Source organism: Harpia harpyja, chromosome 2 (assembly GCF_026419915.1).
Source record: "Harpia harpyja isolate bHarHar1 chromosome 2, bHarHar1 primary haplotype, whole genome shotgun sequence".
Lineage (NCBI taxonomy): Eukaryota > Metazoa > Chordata > Aves > Accipitriformes > Accipitridae > Harpia > Harpia harpyja.
The window spans coordinates 15,242,354-15,264,169 of record NC_068941.1 but is presented as its reverse complement, the minus strand read 5'-3'; the positions used below and the strand labels follow the sequence as shown (position 1 = coordinate 15,264,169).

The following is a 21,816-nucleotide window of genomic DNA, read 5'->3' as shown; positions in this document are numbered from 1 at the left end:
CACCAAGAAGGATCCATAAAGCTATTTTTAGTCTTCCTAGATTATATGCCAGTATCCTCACCTGTAGGTGAAGTTCCCAAGTCTATCCTTTGAATATTCCTTGCTGCTATTCAAGCTAGGTGTTTTTTTTCGCCTGGTCACCTTGGAAATGAAGAACAGTTTATTTGGTTTCAGTTTGTAGCAGATTTTACGTGTTTGAAGACTATTAGCATGTCTCTTCTCAGACTTGTCTTCTCTTGGTAAATAACTGAAGTTCTTTTGATCTTCTCCTGTAGATCATGTTTTCCAGATAGATTTTTCTCAAAATTATTAGTCTAATTTCTTCCTTGAGTTATATATTTTTTCCTAACATAATTAAGGAGTTAGGGTGTAACTGCCAAGGAGATTCAGTTGCATTAGGAGCCTAACTGCTTTCAAATCCATCATAATTCATAGCCTTATGTGTTTATAGCCTGCCAATGGAGGTTCTGGTCTCACTTATGTCTGTGTAAATAACAGACAACCCCACAAAACAAATGAAGCTTATCTAATGTAAAATAAGGGAATATTTCACTGCTTTTTACACCAAAAAATGCCTCAGTAATATCAATATGAAATTATGTATGTAGTCACTAAACAGAAATATCTATGCTGTTTTCTCAAATATCTAAATATTACTTCTGTTTTAGCCTCATTTTAACTATGTTATAACAGTACATCTGTTAATTTCACATTTTTTCATTGTCTTTATAGCTTGCTGGATTGGTTTGTGGGTTTGTAATCAAATTGCACACAGGTTTACGTGATCAAGGATTTTTACAACAGCTTCATAGTGTTGGATTGCTTGTGCAATATGAAGGACTCCTTAGTACGTATAGTAAGTATTGTTCTTGGACAAAGTTCCTTATGCATCCAGACCAGAAATTTACCCGGGAGGCTCTTATTTTAACCTCTGTTCTGCTTCCAGTAATTTGGCTTATTGAATCAACAAATATTACCCTTGGGAGACAGTAGGCTTCCATAGAATAGCACAGGTGAAGTCATTGATACTGTGTTGTCAATTCTGCATCAAAAATTACTCGTTTATTTTGTTCTCAATTTCTCTCAGAACACTAGTTGCCAGTTATTCCATGCAGAGTGAACTACATTGTCTTAAATACAGGAGACTCCTTCCTCAGTACAACTAGTGGAACTTTTGATTTTAATAAAACTGTCTCTATTTGTATAGGCATTTGGCCTGACCCAAAATAGCAGGTTTATAAGGCTAACCCAAACAGCAGATTTAAACAGTTACTGACTCTTATCAGCCTCTGCCTTGACCACGCCACTATTGGTGATGTGAAGATAGCCTGAAAACTGTTTAATTCCTAGTTTGTTACAGATGCCATCATTTGATAGGTATTAAAAAGGACATTTGGAGGGAGAAACTGCTGTACGTTTCAAAATGCTATGAACTAGATGTATTGGAATCCTTTCCCAAATTAGAGATTTTGACCAAAGTAGAGGGATTTAGCATTTGTGCAGCTCTTTAATGCACAGGCAATTGCAGATCCTCACTTGGAGATTACTGTCAGGCTCCCTTTTGCAAGATACTCGTTGTTATTCTCAAAACCTTTGTCCTCCATCAGCAGGACAGTCTTTAAAAACACTCTCAGAATAGACAAAAATGGCTTTTCTAAGGTTATTCTATGCACATAGAGAGCAGGATGATTTTCAGAGGTGCTTAATACTCATAGTTATCATTTAGGCCACAGAGAATTGTCAGCAGTTCTAAAAATCAGTCTGGTTTTATGTAGGTTACTTTAATGTGGATTTAGGGCTGTGATTTTTAGATGCACGGACTGGAAAATATAATCCCTGTATTGCTTTACTCTAACCTGTTCAGTGACTGGTCTGTCTGCTCTGTTAATAACTTCTGTAATCTTTCCATATAGGTGAAGAAGCGGGGATGCTAGAGGACATGGCTGTGGGAATTTCAGATTTGCAGAAAGTAATGTTCAAAGTCATTGAAGCCAAATCAGAAGATTTTTTGCCGATTATAACTGGAAGGCGGTAAGAACTTTGTTTCCTGGAGCCCATGGCATGTAGTTTTAATCTGTAGCACATGAAAACCCAGATGATGGTTTTCTTGTTGATGAATTCTATTACGTGGAAAGTGCAGTAGTTTTAATTTTCATGAGGTGAATGTAGATGTAATGACATAGTAGGGATTTGTAAAGCTAGTACCAATATGGGCTCTGGGTTACTTTCCTGATGAAAAGCTGAAAGTTCCAATTATTAATACAAATTAATCAAAACAGTGTCTGGGTTTGCAGAGCTTCTGTTGCATTTTTCATATATAGATACTGAATCAAAGAGAAGTGACAAGGTCAATATTCTAACTGAAGAAACCTTGGGTTTGAGTTGTCCAGAACTTGTATTTCAGTGTGACAAATGAAATTGCATTTCTAAGAGTTAAGCCTTGATTGTCTTAAGATGGAAACTGAAAAACTCAGATGCCAAAACTTAGTTGTCACTTTTGAAAAATGAAGCCTGTTGCTGAAGATCACACAGGACATACGCAACCCTGGAAATCCTTGCATAAAGCCACTAAGACATTATGCATCTCACATAAGCACTGCTGAATATCAGGACATAAGCTGAAATACTTCGTTAATTGTGGCTATAAGAGGGTTAACAAGATTGTTGTACAGGAGGAACGGGTTTTTCATCATCATTATTATTCTAGTCTGAAGCTCCAAATGTTTTTACTTTTGCAGAAATCACTTCCTTAATAGTATCATTATTCTTAAGATGACTGTAAATTAAATTCAGCGAAAAGCAGCAACTTTTAGAAAAGATATGTTTCCTCTGAAGGGGGCTTTCACCACTGATTTACTTAATTATTCTGGATGATTCACTCTCATCCTATGGGCCTTCCGAGAAAGGATTGAAATAAATAGCAGGAAGGCCAGAGTATGATAGGCAACACATCAGGAATAATTAAGAATAATTATGGTATGTAGATAAAACAGAAGAAATACATCCTTTGAAAATCACAGCAGGCAAAAATCTTGAAAAATCCAGCAGCTACATTTACTGGCTTGCTGCCATTACTGCGGTACACTAAACTGTCACGCTAGGAGGTCCTCAGTTTGAAAGAGACTCAAGCTTTAAGCTGCCTCAGGCATTCTGGATTGATGGAGTAGTCAGTCTTTAGAAAGAAGAGTTACTGCCTGTGATTGCTGTACTGTACGTACTGGCAGGTAGTCACTGGATGGAACTGGTATCAGACAAAAAAAAAAAAAATCTTTAAGGCTTATGTGGAGGAGCCCCATGCCTGTTAGAGCTGTGATGAGACAGCTCCTATCAGACGGCATTGGAAGACAACCATAAAAAGAAAAGACAGTAGAAAACCTAGTTATTTCCTAATTAATGTTTAAAACCCCCACAATTTTTAGATCATTTTGGTTGTAATATGGTGTGGCTCGATAAAATGAGACTAAAAGACTGTAGAAATGCAAGACAGAAAATTAAGCTACAAATTCTTGTCTTGCAGAGTCAGAGTATTCACCCGTAATTGTTTTTCTAGGGAAGTGCTTAAGACTGAGATTCTATGTAGACAAACAAATCCTTCCAAAGAGCGTGGCATTGAGTAGCAGTGTGCTAACCTGCTGAGGTGGGTGGCTGACCCCGACCATCCAGGTGAAGTGAAGTTCTGTTCAGGCACTCAGGTTCTTTTATTATAGGCAAAAGTAGTTAACATGTCCTTTTATAAAATTCTTTGATAGAATATATTTGATTGTGCACATGAACTTTGAGGCATCACAGGGTTTGATGTCATGTTTTCAACGAAGCCCACGATTGGACTAGCACTTACAGCCACATTGAAGTGATCTAAAAAGTTGTCACTTAGCTGAAGGAAGATCTCGGTAAAGTATCTCCCAGCTGAGATGCAGTGACTGACCATGTGTGTATTTTCTTTTCTGTTACAAAGCAAAGCAAAGGTGCATGTAAATGACTTGTTTTGTGTTTATTGCAATGAACTAAGCGTGTGCGATTTCAACCAATTGCAAGTAGCTGCAGGGTCTGTGGCCCACAGCTGCATGCAGGTAATTTTCAGAAGCCTTCTAACAGGACTGCAAGTGTTTGTCTATCTTCATATGTGATGATAACAAATATTAGAGAATAAGGCAAAGAAAGTCAAAGAAAAGGATAATCTTAAGCAGTCCTGTTTAAATGAAATCATACACATTTAAATACTTAATACCTAAATTTACACAATTTGTTCTGAAAGAGATGGTGATTTATTATTTACCCTCTGAAACATGCTGGATTTCTCCACCCTGTTTCCCTGAGAGATTGTTATATGTTTAAAATTATGTACTGAATTTTCCTTCTTGCTGGAAAACGTGGTAGCCACCTTATCCATCTCATGCCAAAATCACCTGGTGTCTCTGTACTGAGTGTAGCCATAAAAGAGAGAAACCACATGGTGATAAAATTTACTGCTATATTACTCTTTCTTGTTTAAGTAGAAGCATAGGACCTGTAAGATTTTTGGAAAATTAATGTCAAAAAAGTCCTCCATATTCAGTACTTCGAATTCTTTTTCTGTCTTCCCCCCCCCCCCCAACCTGACCAGTACCATTCCTGGACTTTCCAGACAGCTCTCTGTCACAGCTTCATAGCTTTCTCCTTACATGACCGGAAGCGGATTATTTTCATTGTGCAATTGCTTACAGATTTTTAAAAGTTATCAAGGATTATCTTTGAGACTTCAAAAAATGTTTTGAAAAAGAAAAAAAAATGGACAATGGGAAGTTCTCAAATGGTACTGATGTTAATTTGTCACGCCTAAAGGTCAGCATTTCTCAATGTCCTTTCACACACTAAAGGATTTGTAGTGATTTTGGGGGTGTGAAATATAGCAATGCAGTGATTTGGTGGCATTTTGGTTCAGTAGCGTATGCTCTTTGAATTAGACTAAACCAACATTTCTTCTCAACCTCATGAAAGCACTTCATCACAGAAGAATATTCTGGTAGCACTTGATAGCAGCTAGGAGTGCTCACATGCAGGCTGAGAATGAATGCTGCTATGCAAAGATCATTTGTATGGAGTTCTTTACTGTCGTCCTTGCTAACTCTCCATTTCCTTCACATGGGTTACTTCATTAAATAAAACACAAATCAAATAGACTTATCTGGGGAACAGAACTATGTCTTCCCCACCCCCTTTTTTTTCCCCTCTGAGACATGTATCCTCCATTCAAAACTGATAACCCCCCTCAGTAGGGAGCATCTGGCATTTGCTCAAAGATCACACACTAGTTCTAGCCTGTACCAAAGCATACGCTGTTGTCCTAGCTGAATGTAGTTACATTTCAGTCACAAGTCTGCACTGGATCCATTTTATTTTGTTCTCAGATACGTGGGCAGGATAGAGGTTCAAACACAACCACTAGCTCTTCTAAGCTGAAGCTGTTTATCCAAACACCTGCTCTGAGATAGTGCCACTCATCCCTCCAGCTTGCCAAGGGTGTCAGAGCTACTGCAGAAACTACACTTTTTCTTCAAGGTTTTCTGCCTTTTCTCCCCCAGATTCTACACATGGGTAATCCAGACTGTATTTCAATTCTTTAGCAAGCACGTGATTGATTAAAATAAGGGTTGGAGGGACTTCATGATAGATTATTTTAAAAGGTTTTTAATCCTTATTAAAGGATTATTTTTAAAGGTTTTAAGTTTTCCATCTTAAGTTTACATGCAAAAGTTGTGTGACTTCCTAGGCCTGGTTTCTGTAGGTAAGGTATAGATCCTCCTTCCCTCCTGTTGCTGTAATACTCTTCCTTCTTGGTGGGATACCGAATGTGCAGGAGAGAAAATTTCAATCTTCATTATCAGTTGGCCCTCTTTGAATGATTAAAATGCCAAATCCTGGAGACAAATGGATTTGCTTCTAGTCTGTTCTTTTATTAGACTGATTGCTCTAACAATGGAAAGAAAGCTAATAAGAACTAAGTTAACAGCATACCATTGTTTCTATTGTGGGGTCAGCCATCAACCCTCAAAGACAGGGGAAATTCAACTTGAGGGTGTCACATGATCAGAATTTGGACTGGCAGCAAAAGTAACATTTTTTCATAAAGTCAGACCAAACAAAAACATAAAACCAGAACTGCTATATATCATATCCCTTCTCCTAAAATAGGATTCATGTTTGCATAATGAGCCTTCAATTACTGTCTTCACAGAGGCAATTTTGTTATTGGTGATGCTTTCTATTCCCAGGGAGAAAATCCAGCCACTGAAGAAAATGGGAATTTTGCTTTGGGTTTTTGGTGAAAGGTTTTTGCTCATATTACATTTAGAGTGGATACAGGATCAAGTTGTGACTTCTGAAAGGAAGTTATTTTTGTAACTCGGCAAGATGCATTTTAAGAGTTGAGGTGTTCTCAATGATATTTTGGTAGCAGAAGACTTTTTACTGCTTTCATCTTTAGTCCTATTTTCACTTCAGTAAAAAAGCCAGTATCAAGAGTGTATAATTATATATACCTGCCTTTTTCCATGTAGCTTGGTTACGTTCTTAAAACAAGCAAGCTGAATCGTCATATTTTATTGTTCAATACAATTAAGGGGAAAAGGGGGGAACTGATTTATAAGTCTACATGTTCTCTATAATTTAGGAAGGTTATAATTTCAAGCAAACCAATCAATATTCCTATCCTTATTCTCCTTTTTATTTTTCCTAGTGAACATTACATTATAGAGGTCCAGCTTCCGGCAAAGATGTTTGAGTTGCTGCCACAAGAGATTAAAGAAGGAAAGCTACTTCGCATGTATCCAGTACTCTTTAATGTTGGAATCAATGAACAGCAAACACTTGCAGAGAGGTAAGAAAAAATCGTGTTTCATTTTCTGTCCAACTATGCCATGCTCATGCAGGATATCTCTCAGGACTAAAAATAAATTTTTTTTGTTATTTGCTCTTGGACCACCTCACATTTGACTCAGTGTGTATTTTAAAAAGTATTAAAGGAAATAAGCACAAGCTATGAAGCAATGCAAAATAATGAAAAAGTCCAAGTGAAGATATGACCATATGCAGGACTATTTCACACAGTCAACACCAAATTTCCTTTGGATACAGATATAAAATGGATTTCTATTTCACGGATGTAGAAGTTTGTTCATATACAGTACTTTGGCCTTCTCAAACATGAGTTTGAAAATTTGAAATTCTTATTATCTTAAAGGTGGGATTGAAGATGCTGGACAAGTCATAAGCTAGAAAGAGATCATTTTTCTCAGCTTTTTAGGGCTTTTTTCCAGGGTTGAGGAGTGGTAGTTAATAATAGGGAATGTGTTAGTAATATGTTTGTAGAAACAGGAAGGCTGATGTTAAAGTTCTGATGTGTTAATATTACTTTTCTGAAAAGATTGCTGGAAACTAATTAATTAGTACAATAATAGTCAAGGTTTCACCAACCTCTTAATTTTCTCTTCCAAGAGAAGGGTATCTGTCAGTCATGTTAAAATACCAAGTTTGTGCAATGCTAAAACTGCAAGGTAGACATCAACACTGAGAGAACTACTTTTTTTTTTTTTTTAAACTGGTTTTATTAACAGAGCGTCCAAGAGACATAATACATATCTTTAGATTGCATTCACTACAAACTCAAAACCAAAAGCACAAGTGTGACTGGGGAAATAGAGGGAGACAGTGAAAACCCGTTAACCTGTACAATAGGCGAGAAGTTAAGCACAACAGGAATTTCATGTCCTGTTCTTTGTAGACAGCAGAGTAAAAGCAGTCTTTTAAGGAAGACTTCTAAGGAATGCCATCAGGTAGCTTTGTGGATGTTTATGGGAGACTTCTCCAAGTTATGAGTGGTGATGTGTGAGAAAATTTAGGTAGAAAATTGAAGTGGGAGACATAGGCTGAATCAGAAGGCAGTAAAAACTGACATTTTACTGATGAAAGAGTTGAGTAGTTGGTTAGAGAACTTGAAACAGTATTGAAAATGAAAATAGCTTATTCTTGATGCCATAAAGAAGGGAAGAGTGATGCTATGAGAGGAGTGACATGGCCAAAGTGATAACACACAAACCCAACAAAATCAGTCATGACAGTTGTGACTAGGACACATCATGTTTTTCCAAAATCAGAGAAAAGGAGTATGCAGTAACCAAGAAGCAAGTTTGTGAGAGCTGTCCTGGTTTCAGCTGGGATAGAGTTAACTGTCTTCCTAGTAGCTGGTGTGGTGGTACAACAAGAGCTTAAATGGGTGGGACAGGCAGGAAGGACTGTATGTTACAAATGTCCTGAAGAAAGATTTGACAAGATTTAGAAACAGCCTGGATATATGGGGACTTGATAGATATCTATCTATATATCTTAATATCTATATCTATCAAGCAAATCAGGTTGGATTATTCCATGCAGAAACAGTTTTTCTGCATGTACTTATAGGTGTAAACATTAGACATAATTCAAAATATTGCTTAACTCCTAAAGCTGCACGTTTGCCTTTGAGATTGGAAACACTGCACGTGCTTTTTGGTAAAAAATATTTCTTTTGTGGGGAAATGAACATGAGAATAGAAATAAAGTTTTGCGATAAATTTCTAGAAAATGTTACTTTGTTAGATGCAAACATCTCTTCTTTCAATGAAGCCCAGTTGAGAATATATCTGATTTAAAAGAAATATTCCTATGTGACAGTGCAACAATGGCTACTGAGGAAGTAGCCAAGTCTTCTTGCTCTTTGGCTTATTTAAATATTTGATTCCCTTCCGCATGATGTAGCAGTACATTTGGTATCATCTGATTTATGTCCCCTTTTCTTTACCTGAATTTCTCACTCACCTGTCCATGCCTCTTTTTCTGTACTCCTCCTTTTCTTTTTCTGTCTTCCTTTTCTTCATTTCAAGGCTATTCTAAAGATGAGTTGCAAAAACTTGGCCCTAACTGCCTAAGGGACATTCCCATCTTTACGTTCATATCTCATAGCAGAGGTACCCGGTGGTTTTTTTGGGGGGGGGGGGGGGAGGGGGGGGAATGTTTTGGTTTTTTTAGCCTGTGTGAAACTTGCCTGTTGTAGAAATTTTGGTCTCAGAGAGAAAGATATTTGCCTATATAGCTATAGTCAGTTTGTGGATAAGTGTAATGGCATCCTGATGTTGTCTGGGTTCTCTGTGAGGTGCAGGATAATGAGGATTTGGGTGATGTGTTCCCAGTAGACTTGACTGCTGCAAGAACCCCCAGCACATGCTCCTGAGCCAGCTGCAGCACTGTAGAGCGACTGCTGAGGTCTGTGTGCTGCAGCAAGCTTAGAGGCAGATGACTGAAGCCAGCTAGCCTGTGGGTCATAACTCTGTGAAGCTTAATGGTGAAATCACTGCTCAACAGCAGAGAAATGGTTCTCTCATTAGTTTCAGATACAAGAAACCAAGATAACTAACAGCTCAGGAGCAGCATAGGGCAGAAAGGGCCCAGAGAAGTAATCAATTTGACTATTTATAGCAACTATTCTCAGATCAGAGCAGAAATTAGTTCCTCAGAAGGTTTTCCACTTGCATCTTTTCCATCTTGTGTGGCTTCAATATTGTCCAGCTCTGGTAGAAATTAATATAGCTAAGCAACAGCAGTAGTAAGAGATGTAGGAGTCGGTGTTCTCTGCCTGTGGTGCTGTTTGAAATTCCCACAAAGAGCCCTTGCATTTATTCAGGATTTGTGAAGGCAAAAAGAATATGTGCTTTATTGAATGTTTGTCTGTAAATGGATTACTTTGTCCGTAAGTTTTTGGAAGAATTATCCATGAGTGATGACCTCATTCCCAAATATTCGTTCCAAAGCACATGAGAGATTAGCAACTGTACATTTGACAAAATCTAGTACATTCAACACTAGAAATCATTCTGAAGGATAATTTAGCTTTGGGCATTTTTTTCATCATTTTATTGTGCTTTTTTATAGGTTTGGAGATACCACTTTGCAGGAAAACATTAACCAGGAAAACTTAGAACTCCTAAAAGAATATTACAAGCTATTTACAGAAAAAATGCCTCCTGATTGTGAGTACGAAATAATGCAATATCCAAATGGCTTTGAAAAGGTTTGATAGGTGAAAGATTATAAGAAAGTAATATTAGCACAATATTAGCGTACAGCTTTTAGATTTAGGCCTCAATCCCATAACTTGTTCCATAAAGTTAAACACTTTGTGCCTGTACACAGCCCTGCTGAAGTCAGTAGTGACTGCAGGCCCAACACCACAGCAGAAACTACAGGGAGAGTGAAACAGAGTACTGAAGAACTGAACAGCTCTTAAATTATTAGTATAATATGCTTTTTAATATTTTAAGTAGAGTACAATCTGTACCTACTACATTTGTGCAGAAATACTTGGAATTTTCATCAGTTACAGCCATTCCCTCCATTCTTATTTTGAAAATGTATTAAGGTATGGCAAACCACTGAGAAATCTGCAGTGCAAATACATGCCACGAGCCACATCCTAATGTCACTGATATGAATAACATGGTTCCATTAGAATAGCCCTATATTCCAATTTTATAGAAATTTGGTATCATAAACATTACTGTTCCGTTACTCTGTTGAAAGCAAACACTGAAGAGACCATTTGTATCAATCTAATCCTGTTAAAGTAGTCTTAAGGCCTAAACTGTATTCCCAAATGTTGCAGGTTTTACAGACTGATTTTCAATAGCTTGGATTTAGGTCTCTGCTCCTTCCCCTTGGGTAAGGGTGTGTGTGTGTGTGAATCTTTTGAATCTAAAGATCTGTCACCCTTGAGGACACGTGTGACTCCTCATGGTGAATACTGCTGGTTTAAATCTCGTGCAAAGCTTCTGTTCTCTTACAGAACACCATGTATTGATTACTTTCGCAAATTATCCATTACATGTATGTACTTGTAGTTATGCCTAAAGTGTCACTGTATATGTGTACATGTTTATCTTTTTATATTGGGATGATTTTCATTTGTTGATAATTTTGACAGAAGTGAAAGCTCTGTTCCTAAACGGTGGGCAGTATGCCCATCCATCCACTCACATCTCTAGGATTTCTACCGAGAAACTCATACAAAAAGTTAGTAATTACTTTAGGGGGATCCTGCCAAGAAAGCATCCTGAAAAACTAACCTCATCTGGGGTTAGGTCTAGCGTAGATCTGCTACCTCATAAATGGATCTGATTATGTAAAAGCAAAAATTTGCATGCAGATCATATTGGCTGCTTTTCATTAACAGAAACTAACCTTGTACTGTCTTCCTGCAGAAGGATTATTAGTGAGCCGCACAGTCTTCCTGGACTTCTTCCAGACTGTGCAGGCTTTTGAGAACTACGCTTGTCTAATTCATCATGTCTTTTCTGGTTATTATTACCTTCTTGCTTTTTCTCTACCTCTAAGATATGAGTCTGTTCTTTGTCCAAATTTTTACAGAGCACAAAACACCTTCTGGTTCCATTGCCCTTCCCAGTCGCTCCCTGCCATTACACGGAATCACTCTTTTGGCTTGGAGGAATGTGCTTTTTAAACCAGCTCCCTGGAAAAAAAAGTTAAGCTCTCCAAGTTGTTCAGCTGGGGGAGGACTTCAGTTCCTCTCCTGTTCCCCCAGCTCTGTGCTCAAGTTCTCAGGAAGATAAATCTCCATCCAAGCTGACAGCATCCCTGGCGTTGTAGCCAAGTGAGAGCCGTTCAGTACTGATGGCTCCTTGATGGTTTTGTCACACCTTTCCAGATAGTTTCCTGTAGTGCCAAATCTGTGCTACAAAATAAATGCAGGACTCTGTTCACAAAGCTGTTAGTTTTACAAATAGTGCTCATAAAGCCAGACAGAATTTGAGGACTCACAGCCCTGTTGGCCGGGCTGTTGCATCCACTATCCTTAGGCAGCCTCACCTGCCTGCTGCTTCATTCGTATATTCCATTTCAAAGAATTCAATTTTCCACTCCCATAAATGTATTGCCACCTTTGCTATTAGTTTTTCTCTCATCTCTAGAATTCCCGTTGCCAATAATATTCTAGCTTTCTCTCTCTTCCCTATTATTAAAAGTCTTCAGCTGCATGTAACTGCATATGCCAAACACTGACTTACTATCTTCTTTTAGATGAATATGCACTCTGTCACTCACCTGTTTCTTAGTCTCTTTAATTGTCTAACTGGAAACTCTGAAAACAACAAACAACAATGTGCTCCCAAAAAGATTCCTACGAAAAAAGCCAACCAAATGTAGTTCTGGTTTATGCACCAAAATAGTACTGCTTTTATAGAATAGTTAATGATGGTAAGGGTACAAAAATGTATGATTCTTGTTTAGTAGTACATAATTAATTGAAAAGAATGGCTTAGAACTCAATTTAAACAGCTGAAAGCATAAAATCAGAGAAACCTATGTCGCGAGTGATATTCGGTGTTGCTGGTTTGATACCTAACAGCCACAGCAACATCAGTATTGTCCCACGTGAGAAGAGGGATGCATGCAAGGTTTAGAAATCCTGCAAGCAAATAAAGATTTGTCTTCCATAGCATCATAATGCATGTAGCAGTACATGCATTTTCAACATAAAGTCTAGGAGTCTGTTTTGTACTTCCGGGCTTCTCCCCCTTATAATGCATGAGAATTATTTGATGGCTTAGTACTGCTTTGTGACACAAGGAATTTAGGCAGTCGATCACATCCAGTCAAGATGCAGCTCATTTGGCAATACTATAAATTAGGAGAATCTTGCTTTACCTATGGTGAAGTCATCTCTGAGATGATGCATTTTCTGCTGTGAACCAAAGGAAAACTGCTTTGGAGCAATAAAATGTTTACCTAGTGATACATTCTCATAATCTGGAAGCATCTTTTTAGAGTACTCATTGTATGCTATGTATTTTAAAGAAACAGATGTAGGATGAGTATAATAGTCTAGCAGGTTGTGATGTATTTTTATATGCTCTGCATTATCTAATTGTATGATCAGGAATTGTAATACACAGATAAAACAGTCCTCATTAAGACTCTTACAAAACTAGATTGAATGTACTTTTTCTGCATTTTTTTTTTCTTTTTGGCAGCACAGTATGAGGTAAGGCAACTTAGACATTTTTAGAATAGTTCTTTTTGAGTATATTTAAATTACTTCTTACTATGAATCATGGATAAGGGGAACTACAGAATTCATTAGCGAGAAAAGGTAAAAGCCTGTTGATAAGAGGGATCATTCCAGCTGTGATCAGGTTAGGAGAATGGATTTTGACCTGCATTAGTAGTTGCCTCATTTTTACTCTTTGAATTTAATATAAGTCTCAGGGGTTTGGTTTGGGTTGTTGGGGTTTTTTTTCCCTCTGGATGGCACGTCCTACTTTTTCTTGTTGAAAAAATGTATCTATTTATCAATTTGGTTTAATTTTGTTTCAACTGGTTCTGAGCCTTTCTTTGGTGATAAATACTATTAAATTTTTTTTTACTTCATTACCATAAGAAGAAATAATTTCAAAAAACAAATTTTGGTGTTTCTACTGGTTTTCAAAATTAATGAAGATAAAGGTAACATTAGAACAAAACCCTCCTGTATATACACACAAAACAGAAGAGCAAATTAAGTTGCCTACTCTTGAATTCCCACTAGACATCTATGATTAATAAAACTTCAGCTCAGCTGCCATAGCCAGGGCAAGTAGGTAAAATTTCAGACTTTGAGTAAACCTGAAATTACTTGGTATTTCAAAATTAAAGTCCCATTTAATTTCAGACTGAGAAATATCCTTTGTTAGAATTTGGGGGGGGGGGCACGGATGTATTTAGTGCTATTTAACACTCCTGTCATGTTATATTAGGAGCTAAAGTATCATTTTAAAAGAAAAATGAAATGTTCCATTTTTAAAACAAAAGCAAAATATTTTGACTTAAAAAATAAAAGAATCATCCCATCAAAGCGGGTTTTAATACACGCAGTTATTTCTCTACTTATTTCCATTGAATATCTATAATAGTGGATGAACAGAACTACAGCAGAGATTTGAATGTTTTCACCACCCATTTATAAGATAAAAGTTGAAGATACTTTAATTTTCCATGGTGAAGATCTTAGGGAGGACAACCCAATACTTTGAAAGAAATAAGGTTTGCTTATTCCCTAAATATTTAGCTGGTACTTTCCATCCTGTGTTCCCAAATAAGGCTGTTAATAATAGACCTGTTCTTTACTATGGGCATTCTTTAGTGACCACAACGATATCATCAACCTTATCAAAATGAGCAACCTTATCATCCTTTTTTTCCAGGTCTACCACATTTTCAAGAACAAAATGATTTAAAGGGATTGCTAGAAAATCTCCATCAAAATATCCAGGCCAAAAAGAGAAAGAATGTAGAAATCATGTGGCTGGCTGCAACGGTAAGCTTTCTTTTTTCATGTATGTTCACATGATGAACTACTTTTTACATGCCTGCTGATATTGTAAGTGCAATGGATTTTAAGGATATGATTGGAAAACTCAGTGATTAAAGTAGATAGATATGCTGAAATGGCTCTCTAACATTTCCATTCTGATGGTCTCTCATCCGACTTATGAATATATCTCTTCTTCCTACACTTAAATTACAGATATTTTCTTTTTCTCATTTTCTTTACTGGAAGAACTGGCTAGAATTCAAAGCGAGAGATGGTCTTGGACACTTTGTTGTCCCCTACCTCCTCCAGGCCCTTTTCTGCAGAGCTTCTCCTAACCAGGCAGTCCGTGGCCTGTGCTTGGGGTTCTTTTGTCCCGGATGCAGGATTTTTCATTTATCTCAGTGAGTTCTCTAACAGGGTAAAGAGGTTTGCTTTTTGTTTGGGGCTTGTTTTTTCTTTAACTAACTGAGCCTGGTTTTAGGCAGAGGAATCCCTTCATCCCCAGTATGGGCAGAATTAATTCCTTGAATGACCATGCATAGCTGTAAATATATCACCTCATACGAGAGTGACAATACAGTATTCAGCTACAGTATCTACCTTTTTTTGTTGTTGTTTAAAATCATATCAGTTGTTTGATAACATAAAATTTGGGTGTTCAAAATATCTTGCTTTTATTGTTTAGTGTCCATAAGCCTTGAGGTATGATGCAGGACATGATTACTCTGGTTTTTGTTTAATATTGCTGCAGTCAACTTTTGATTTTCTGTAATTAAGGTACTTATGTTTTATAAATAAGTGTTTATCAGTATAACTTTTAGTCAATCACATTTTATGGGTTTTTTAGCCAGTGTCACCATGACAGCCACTACTAGCAACACAAAATAAGCTAGATATGCAAAGGGCAGATGTTCAGACACAGGGAGAACACAAAGAAAAATGTTTATCAAACAATGAATAATACTTGCTTTGCTTTATTCACATAATTCCTTTTTGTTTCCCAGTTCTATGGTTTTTGCATGTACATGTTAAAAAAAACCCAAAAAACAACAAAACAATCCTTAGATGTTTATAAAGAGATCAAGCTTTTCAGGAATGTGAAATTCAACCAGGTAATTGTCTTAGATTCAGAAAAGTACCCTTGGTGTCTTTGCCCATTTATACGAGCAGAGACTTGAGTCTTTGGTATCTACTGAAATTGAAGGCAAGGCCTTGTGTTTTGGGGAACTTTCAAATACCTATACCCTTCAAGGCAAATAAGTATTTGATACAAAATATTAATAAAATTTTCCACGACTTTTCATTAACACCAAGAACAAGACAATATTAACTATGTCTTTCTATTAATAACACTGCTGTGATTTTTTATATTGCTAATAATGATTTGTCTTGTCATTAATAAATATTATCACATGCTATTGCAGTATAAATCTGTTCTGAGGTAAAATATAAGCTTTTCTTGCAGTACCAGTTCTGCAATTACTATGAAACATTGCTTTCTAAAGAAGTAAAAGATAAATCAGTACAGGATAGTGTAAAATGAGCTACAAAGAACATGACAGAATTTACTTAATCTTTGGATATAGAAAGTTGTCTTCTACCATCTATTGAGGACTCCCCGAAAATAATTTCATGGGTAAAAAGCAGTCTTTGGACATACAAACTGTTTCAGATTTTTCCTTCATTGTATTCTATTTCTCTTCACGTTACCTTACTGCAACCTTCTGAAATGAGTATTTCTGGACCCATTGATCTACACACTGTTATAGTATGTTACATTTATTTATTGAAAAGGATGTAAGGATATCACTTTGTTATTCAGTAGATGTATGAGATTCTACACAGATATGCATATGTATCTGCACCTGCATGCAATGCCTGTTGTAAGGGGACTGTGAGAACACATCTGCATTTTAAAAGTCAGCTTTTGCAAATTGGTATCACAAACATTTCTTATTCTAAATATAATGGGACAGAGTTTTAAATGTTACACATTTTTATTTCTTAAGCTGCACCCTTCATCTTCTGTCTTCTATCAGGAGAAATAATCAGAGTATTGATTTATCCTTGTTTTAATCTTCATGGTTTTATATGCTTTTATCATTTGCTCTTTAAACTTAATCACAATCCTAATCATTTAAATCTGTGTTTAAGGGAGACTCTCTAAAGTTCTAATAAATGTTAAGTCTATTTTTCCTCCTCCTATATCTTCAATATATTTGGGGAAGAAGTGTGCAAAATTGAGGATAAAATTCAGGCTGGCACTAATCATAAGCTGTGTGTTCTGATATAATGATATTACTATATATTTGGTATTGTCCCTTATTAGATTTCTAGAGCATCAGATCATTGTGTTTGCCCATGTTAATTATTTACTTTGTTTAACTGCTGCTGCTTAGTGAACTGAGTCATTCTGAGGATTTATCTGGGCCAGCCTATCAGGTTAACGTACATTTCTCCTTAAATCAGACTCTAAGGAGCTTTTAATTTGTTTATTTAAATTAACAAATTGTTTTCTATTTAATCCACTTTAGAATGATTGAGACATTTGTACTGAACTTCAATGAAAATAAACTTGTGGTTATGGTCATTTGCTTGTTGTGCCTAGAATGCTTCTCAGTTCAAAATTGACTCTCACTAACCAGCACTTTATATGTATGCTGTCAACCCAGATTTGAGATTTAATCTCCCTTCCCTGCATCAGAGGCCATCACTCATCCAGAATAATTACCTGGGTGTTTTTTCTTATGACTCATTCACTTCAAAGTCACAATGACTCATGGACTTCAAAAGAGACTAGTGCAAAGAGAATTAATCTCTTCAATTAAGCAGTTAACTTCTTTTACAGCGTTATTCAAAAAACTTATCTTCTAGTACTTTATTTAAAACCCAATGTAACTTTCCAAATTTTTAAACAGATATAAGTTTTAAAATTTTGAATTATAGGAGGGAAGAAACACTCGCAGGTTCTCCTTTACTAGCCTTTGGGTTCAAAGTTAGTTTCAATTAACTTTTGAGATTGCCCTCACCATGATATAGCAACGACCTTAAAGAATGCAAGTATTTTCTGGGCCATTGATTTCAACAGAGTTTCTGAGAATGCAATTAACAGATAAAAATATGCTTATTTGCCGAAGTGAGATTATGAAGATCATATTCCAGTTTCATCCTGCAAGATCCCAAGTAAACACTTGATAGCCAAGCTGGGAAGTTCCTTACGATGAAGCCGAACTGCTGTAATTTATTGCCTTGCCCTATTCTCATAACTATTTCCTTTTCTGATACTGTTATAGCTATGACTGTCCAGGGATAGCAGCAAGCAAAGTCAAGTATTACCTTTTCTTAGGACAAATTATATCAGGGGAAGTCTAGATCCACTCTTGGGCACACCAGCTCTCCTTCAAGTTTTTCTAGTAAAATATTGTTTGAACCCAAAGTATAAACTTAATGCGCTGCTACAACCACAGATTGATTCTTAAGGTGAGAAATTATCCTTAAAAATATGTCATGTTTCCCTTATCCCTTATAATTTTGTCATAATGTACAGTGAAAGTAGTTAATCCATGGCAGTCATTTGTGTTAAGATTTAATTGTTCTGGGTCACGCATTGAACAGTTTGCCTGTTGAAAACGAGGACTACATTTAAATTCAGATGTGTCTGAATCCATACCCTCATGAGAAGTTAGTCCTCTACATTCATGAGTCTGAGTTAAGACTCGTCAAAGTTTTTCTTCATTTTTTCAACATTCACTAGGTGTTCAGACAATTAAGCTTTAATTGAATAGGGCGGTTGTCACAGTGAGGAATAAATGAAGCAACTTTTCCTTTTATAGTCTAGGCTAACACAAATACTTTTGATTTCAAGTTCAGGAAATTGGATGGTTTGGTAAGCTGTAGTACGTGTAGACATTTCAGTGGCTTGCTTAAAATGCTTAGGACTAAGAACAGTAGATTATTTTCTTTTGTTGGGTCCACCATCGGTTTCTTGCCTCCCTTGTGGTGGGGGCATGTTAGGGTGGGCAGGAGGGAGACTTGATTGCAACTGCAGTACAAGATTGTGTGCAGCTCTCTTAAATTCAGTAAGGGCTCCTTTTTCTACAGTGGGCAGGTTATTTGTAGGCTTGTAGTGCTAATGAAAGCCCTCAAGATCTGCTTTTAAAATGTGTCATTTGGACAAATTGGAAATGGGCTATAGATCAGTAGCTATAATCTTTTGGTGCTATTTTTGTAGTGTGTTAATGCTGCAAATTTATACACAAAAGATAAATTTGCAGTTCTTTTCAGCACAACATTTTCACCTTTTGTGGCACTGTGTCAGGCCAGCATGGGCATAATCCTTAGAATACGAAAATCCTCAAGGCAGCGCCAATAACTGATTTAACTGGAGACACACGCATGAGCAGCCGTATGATTCAGGTTGGAGTTACTACCTTTTAGTAGCTATTTTCTTCTTGAGAAATGCTGTAGTTCTCTGTATTCATTGTCTGTGACTGCAAAATTGTGGGAGTTTCACAGTCTGCCTAGTGTGTCGAGAACACAAGGTGTGAAAAGGGCAATCCTTTGACGTCTGCCTGTGTTTCAGATTTGCCGTAAGCTGAATGGAGTCCGTTTCACCTGTTGCAAAAGTGCCAAAGACCGGACATCCATGTCAGTGACGCTGGAGCAGTGCTCCATCCTGAGGGACGAGCATCAGCTTCACAAAGACTTCTTTATTCGGGCGCTGGATTGTATGAGAAGGTATGTGGAGGTTTTTGCATGTCCCTTGCATTTTGAGCTACGCCAGGAACTCTGGTACAGAACGGTCTAAAGCCAGTTGCAAATGCGCGGTAGGCCCCAGTCCTGGTTTAGCAGAGAACTGACCAGCAGCATGCCAGCTGGTAAGTCACTTTTGCATGCAAGGTCTTTGCAACAGCGTGCTTTATCGCTAATTAACAGTCTCTGAGATAGATATGTGAAACCTTGTAAGTGCCACTTCACTGACCGTAGAATTTGACCGAGGTAAATAGCAGTTATTTTAACAACATTCTATGACTGTATAAAAAAAAAAGTTATTATCTGTTCTAAGAATATTTTTTTAACTGTTTACACACTCTTTAAATTATTTGTATGAAATTTAGACAAATAGTGTGAAAGCAGAATAATCATTTGTTACAGATGGCAATTCTTATTAGCTCATGTTATTAAAAATAAAAGAAACACCCAAGCAGGTCTGGACTAATGGTGGTTGCCACTAATATCTGACAAAATCTTTACTGTGTTTAAAAAAAAATAAATTAAAAAATGTTTTATTCTAAATTACAACTATGCAGAAATTGAGGCTGATGTTATCAGGAATGTGTAATTAAAAGATGTAAAGATTTCCCATTATCTCAATCTTTGATGAATAAAAAAAAAACATTGAGCAAAAGCAAACAAGTTTTGATCATAAAATGAATCCAGATGTTATATTCTCTAAAAAATGTTTCATTATTGGCTTTAATGAGTATTGCATTGTATTTTCTATAAGAGTTTAAAAAATGTATCCACAACATTCAAATAATATATAACAAAGGTTACTGCAAAACTAATCGAAAATATTCTCGTCAGCCTGCAAAGAAGTAACTGAATCATATCTTGCACTTATGTGAAACACAAATTGTTTGTATGTTGGATTTGCAAAGATCATACTAAGTAAACAACCATGTTTAAAGTCTGTAATTGATACTTCTTGACCTTAATGTTTAGTATTGTTAGATTAAGTGCTTAATGTCTAGATTAATACTGTAGGTTTAAACATGTAGGGTCCTTTTGTCTTTTGGCAAAGAGATATTCTAAAGAAAAAAGGTAATGTTTACAAAGAGTAATTGAGCAGAGGACTGAGATGGCTTAGATGTAGAGTTGGTTTGCAAGGTGCTAGTGTAGTTTGATGTATTAAGCTGAGGTGTATTGTTTTGTATGTACCATTAGCTTGCATAAATCCCTTAGTCTCTGCAGTATTTCAGTGAATGAATGACCTGTGTGCAGTCTTTCATAACTACATGTTTTACCATTAATGAAAAATTTCTGAGTTCTCTGTGTTAAATTTCATTTGTGTTGGCATTTCAAATATGTTTTTTTCTTTTATGTCTCCAATAAATACAAAAGTGTGTAAGCTGCAGTAAGTTACCAGATACAGGCAAACTAATTATATAAAATCATTATTATGATAGAATAGCATTGAGTAGAAGATTGGAAAAGTTTCACAGATATAAAGCTGATTTAAAAAAAAAAAAAAAAGCCCTGATATTTATACAAACTAACTTGTTAGTACAAAAGTGTAGTAGGTTTTTGTAGACTAAAATGCAAGCGACTTTGAGTGCTTTTATGTCTCATAACTGATTTGAAAGGTGAGAATATTAACATGTTAGTTATATTTGCAGATAACAGTAAATTGGAGTCACAAAAGAATGGTGAAAAGCCCAGAAAATCTGGAGAAAACTTAAAAAATAAATGAACAGATGGGTATGTGAGGTTGAAGCACCATCACAAACATGTTAATTCTCTGTTTTTGCTGTAGTTTTAAACAGAGAAAAGCTTTATCCTGCTAATATCCTGTAAATTAATTTGAAACAGCCTTGAACTGAAGTAGATGCTATGTGGGATGGAAGGTAATAATTTTGACTTGGGTGGTAGGATTATCTGGGACTTAAAGCAAGGGCCTAGCAAGAAGTGGCAGTAGCATACAAAATAACCTGCACCACCAGGATAATAAATAAATAGATCTTTTACCTGTGCTAGTTTCTGTCTGTATAATGCTGTTCACACTGGAGGTTAAAAAAAAAAAAAAAAGAGCAAGAAACTTCTTTTTTTTTTTTTTCCTTATGAGCTGGTGACTGAAAGCCCCAAAATTCAGAACAGAAGAATAAAAATGTCAAATGGGGACACGTAATACTTAACTCTGTGGTACTCTCCTTGAGAGGTGGTCAGACAGTTTTAAGAGCTGTCTTTGGGTGCTTTTTTTGTTATCTTTGGTGCTACAGACATTCAGCAGGGACTGTGTCTCCCTCCCCACCGCCCGTCTTGCTGGAGGTGCTGATGGAGCAGTGCTGGAGGTGACGCAGGCTTTCCCCCCTCTCCACCACTGACGAGGTCCTGTGGCAAGGAGCCTCCAGCGGGGCTCTCTTCTTGTAGGCAGATGGAGAAAGGTAAATTGCAGAGAAAGGCAATTTGAGAGAGCAAGCTGGGAAGGAAAGAACAGCCAGGCGAAAAAGAGGGGGGAAGAAAAGTCATAATTTCCACAGGAAGAGCTACAATGGCGTTTCAACTAAATCTCCTGTATTTTACTTGAGGGAAGTTTGGCAGCTACTTTTTTGAGGTTTGTGTGAATGAGGTCAACAGACTTGTTTGGTAGTCATTGTGTTGCTTGCCCTTTTATCCTTTCTTTTTATTTGATTACTACTGCAGAGTGTTATTTGAAAGATTAC

At 36.7% G+C, this 21,816-nt stretch overlaps 1 protein-coding gene across 9 annotated transcripts in view; it reads left to right on the top strand.

The window, feature by feature from the left end:
- Positions 1–21,816, top strand: part of INPP4B (inositol polyphosphate-4-phosphatase type II B) — a 342,885-nt gene that overhangs the window by 286,734 nt on the left and 34,335 nt on the right. For all 9 annotated transcript variants that reach the window (XM_052816168.1, XM_052816159.1, XM_052816131.1 and 6 more), the window contains 6 exons: positions 733–856; positions 1,914–2,031; positions 6,716–6,856; positions 9,943–10,040; positions 14,265–14,377; positions 18,957–19,111. In XM_052816168.1, coding sequence (XP_052672128.1) covers positions 733–856; positions 1,914–2,031; positions 6,716–6,856; positions 9,943–10,040; positions 14,265–14,377; positions 18,957–19,111 — 749 coding nt within the window. The remainder of the gene's footprint in view (positions 1–732; positions 857–1,913; positions 2,032–6,715; positions 6,857–9,942; positions 10,041–14,264; positions 14,378–18,956; positions 19,112–21,816) is intronic.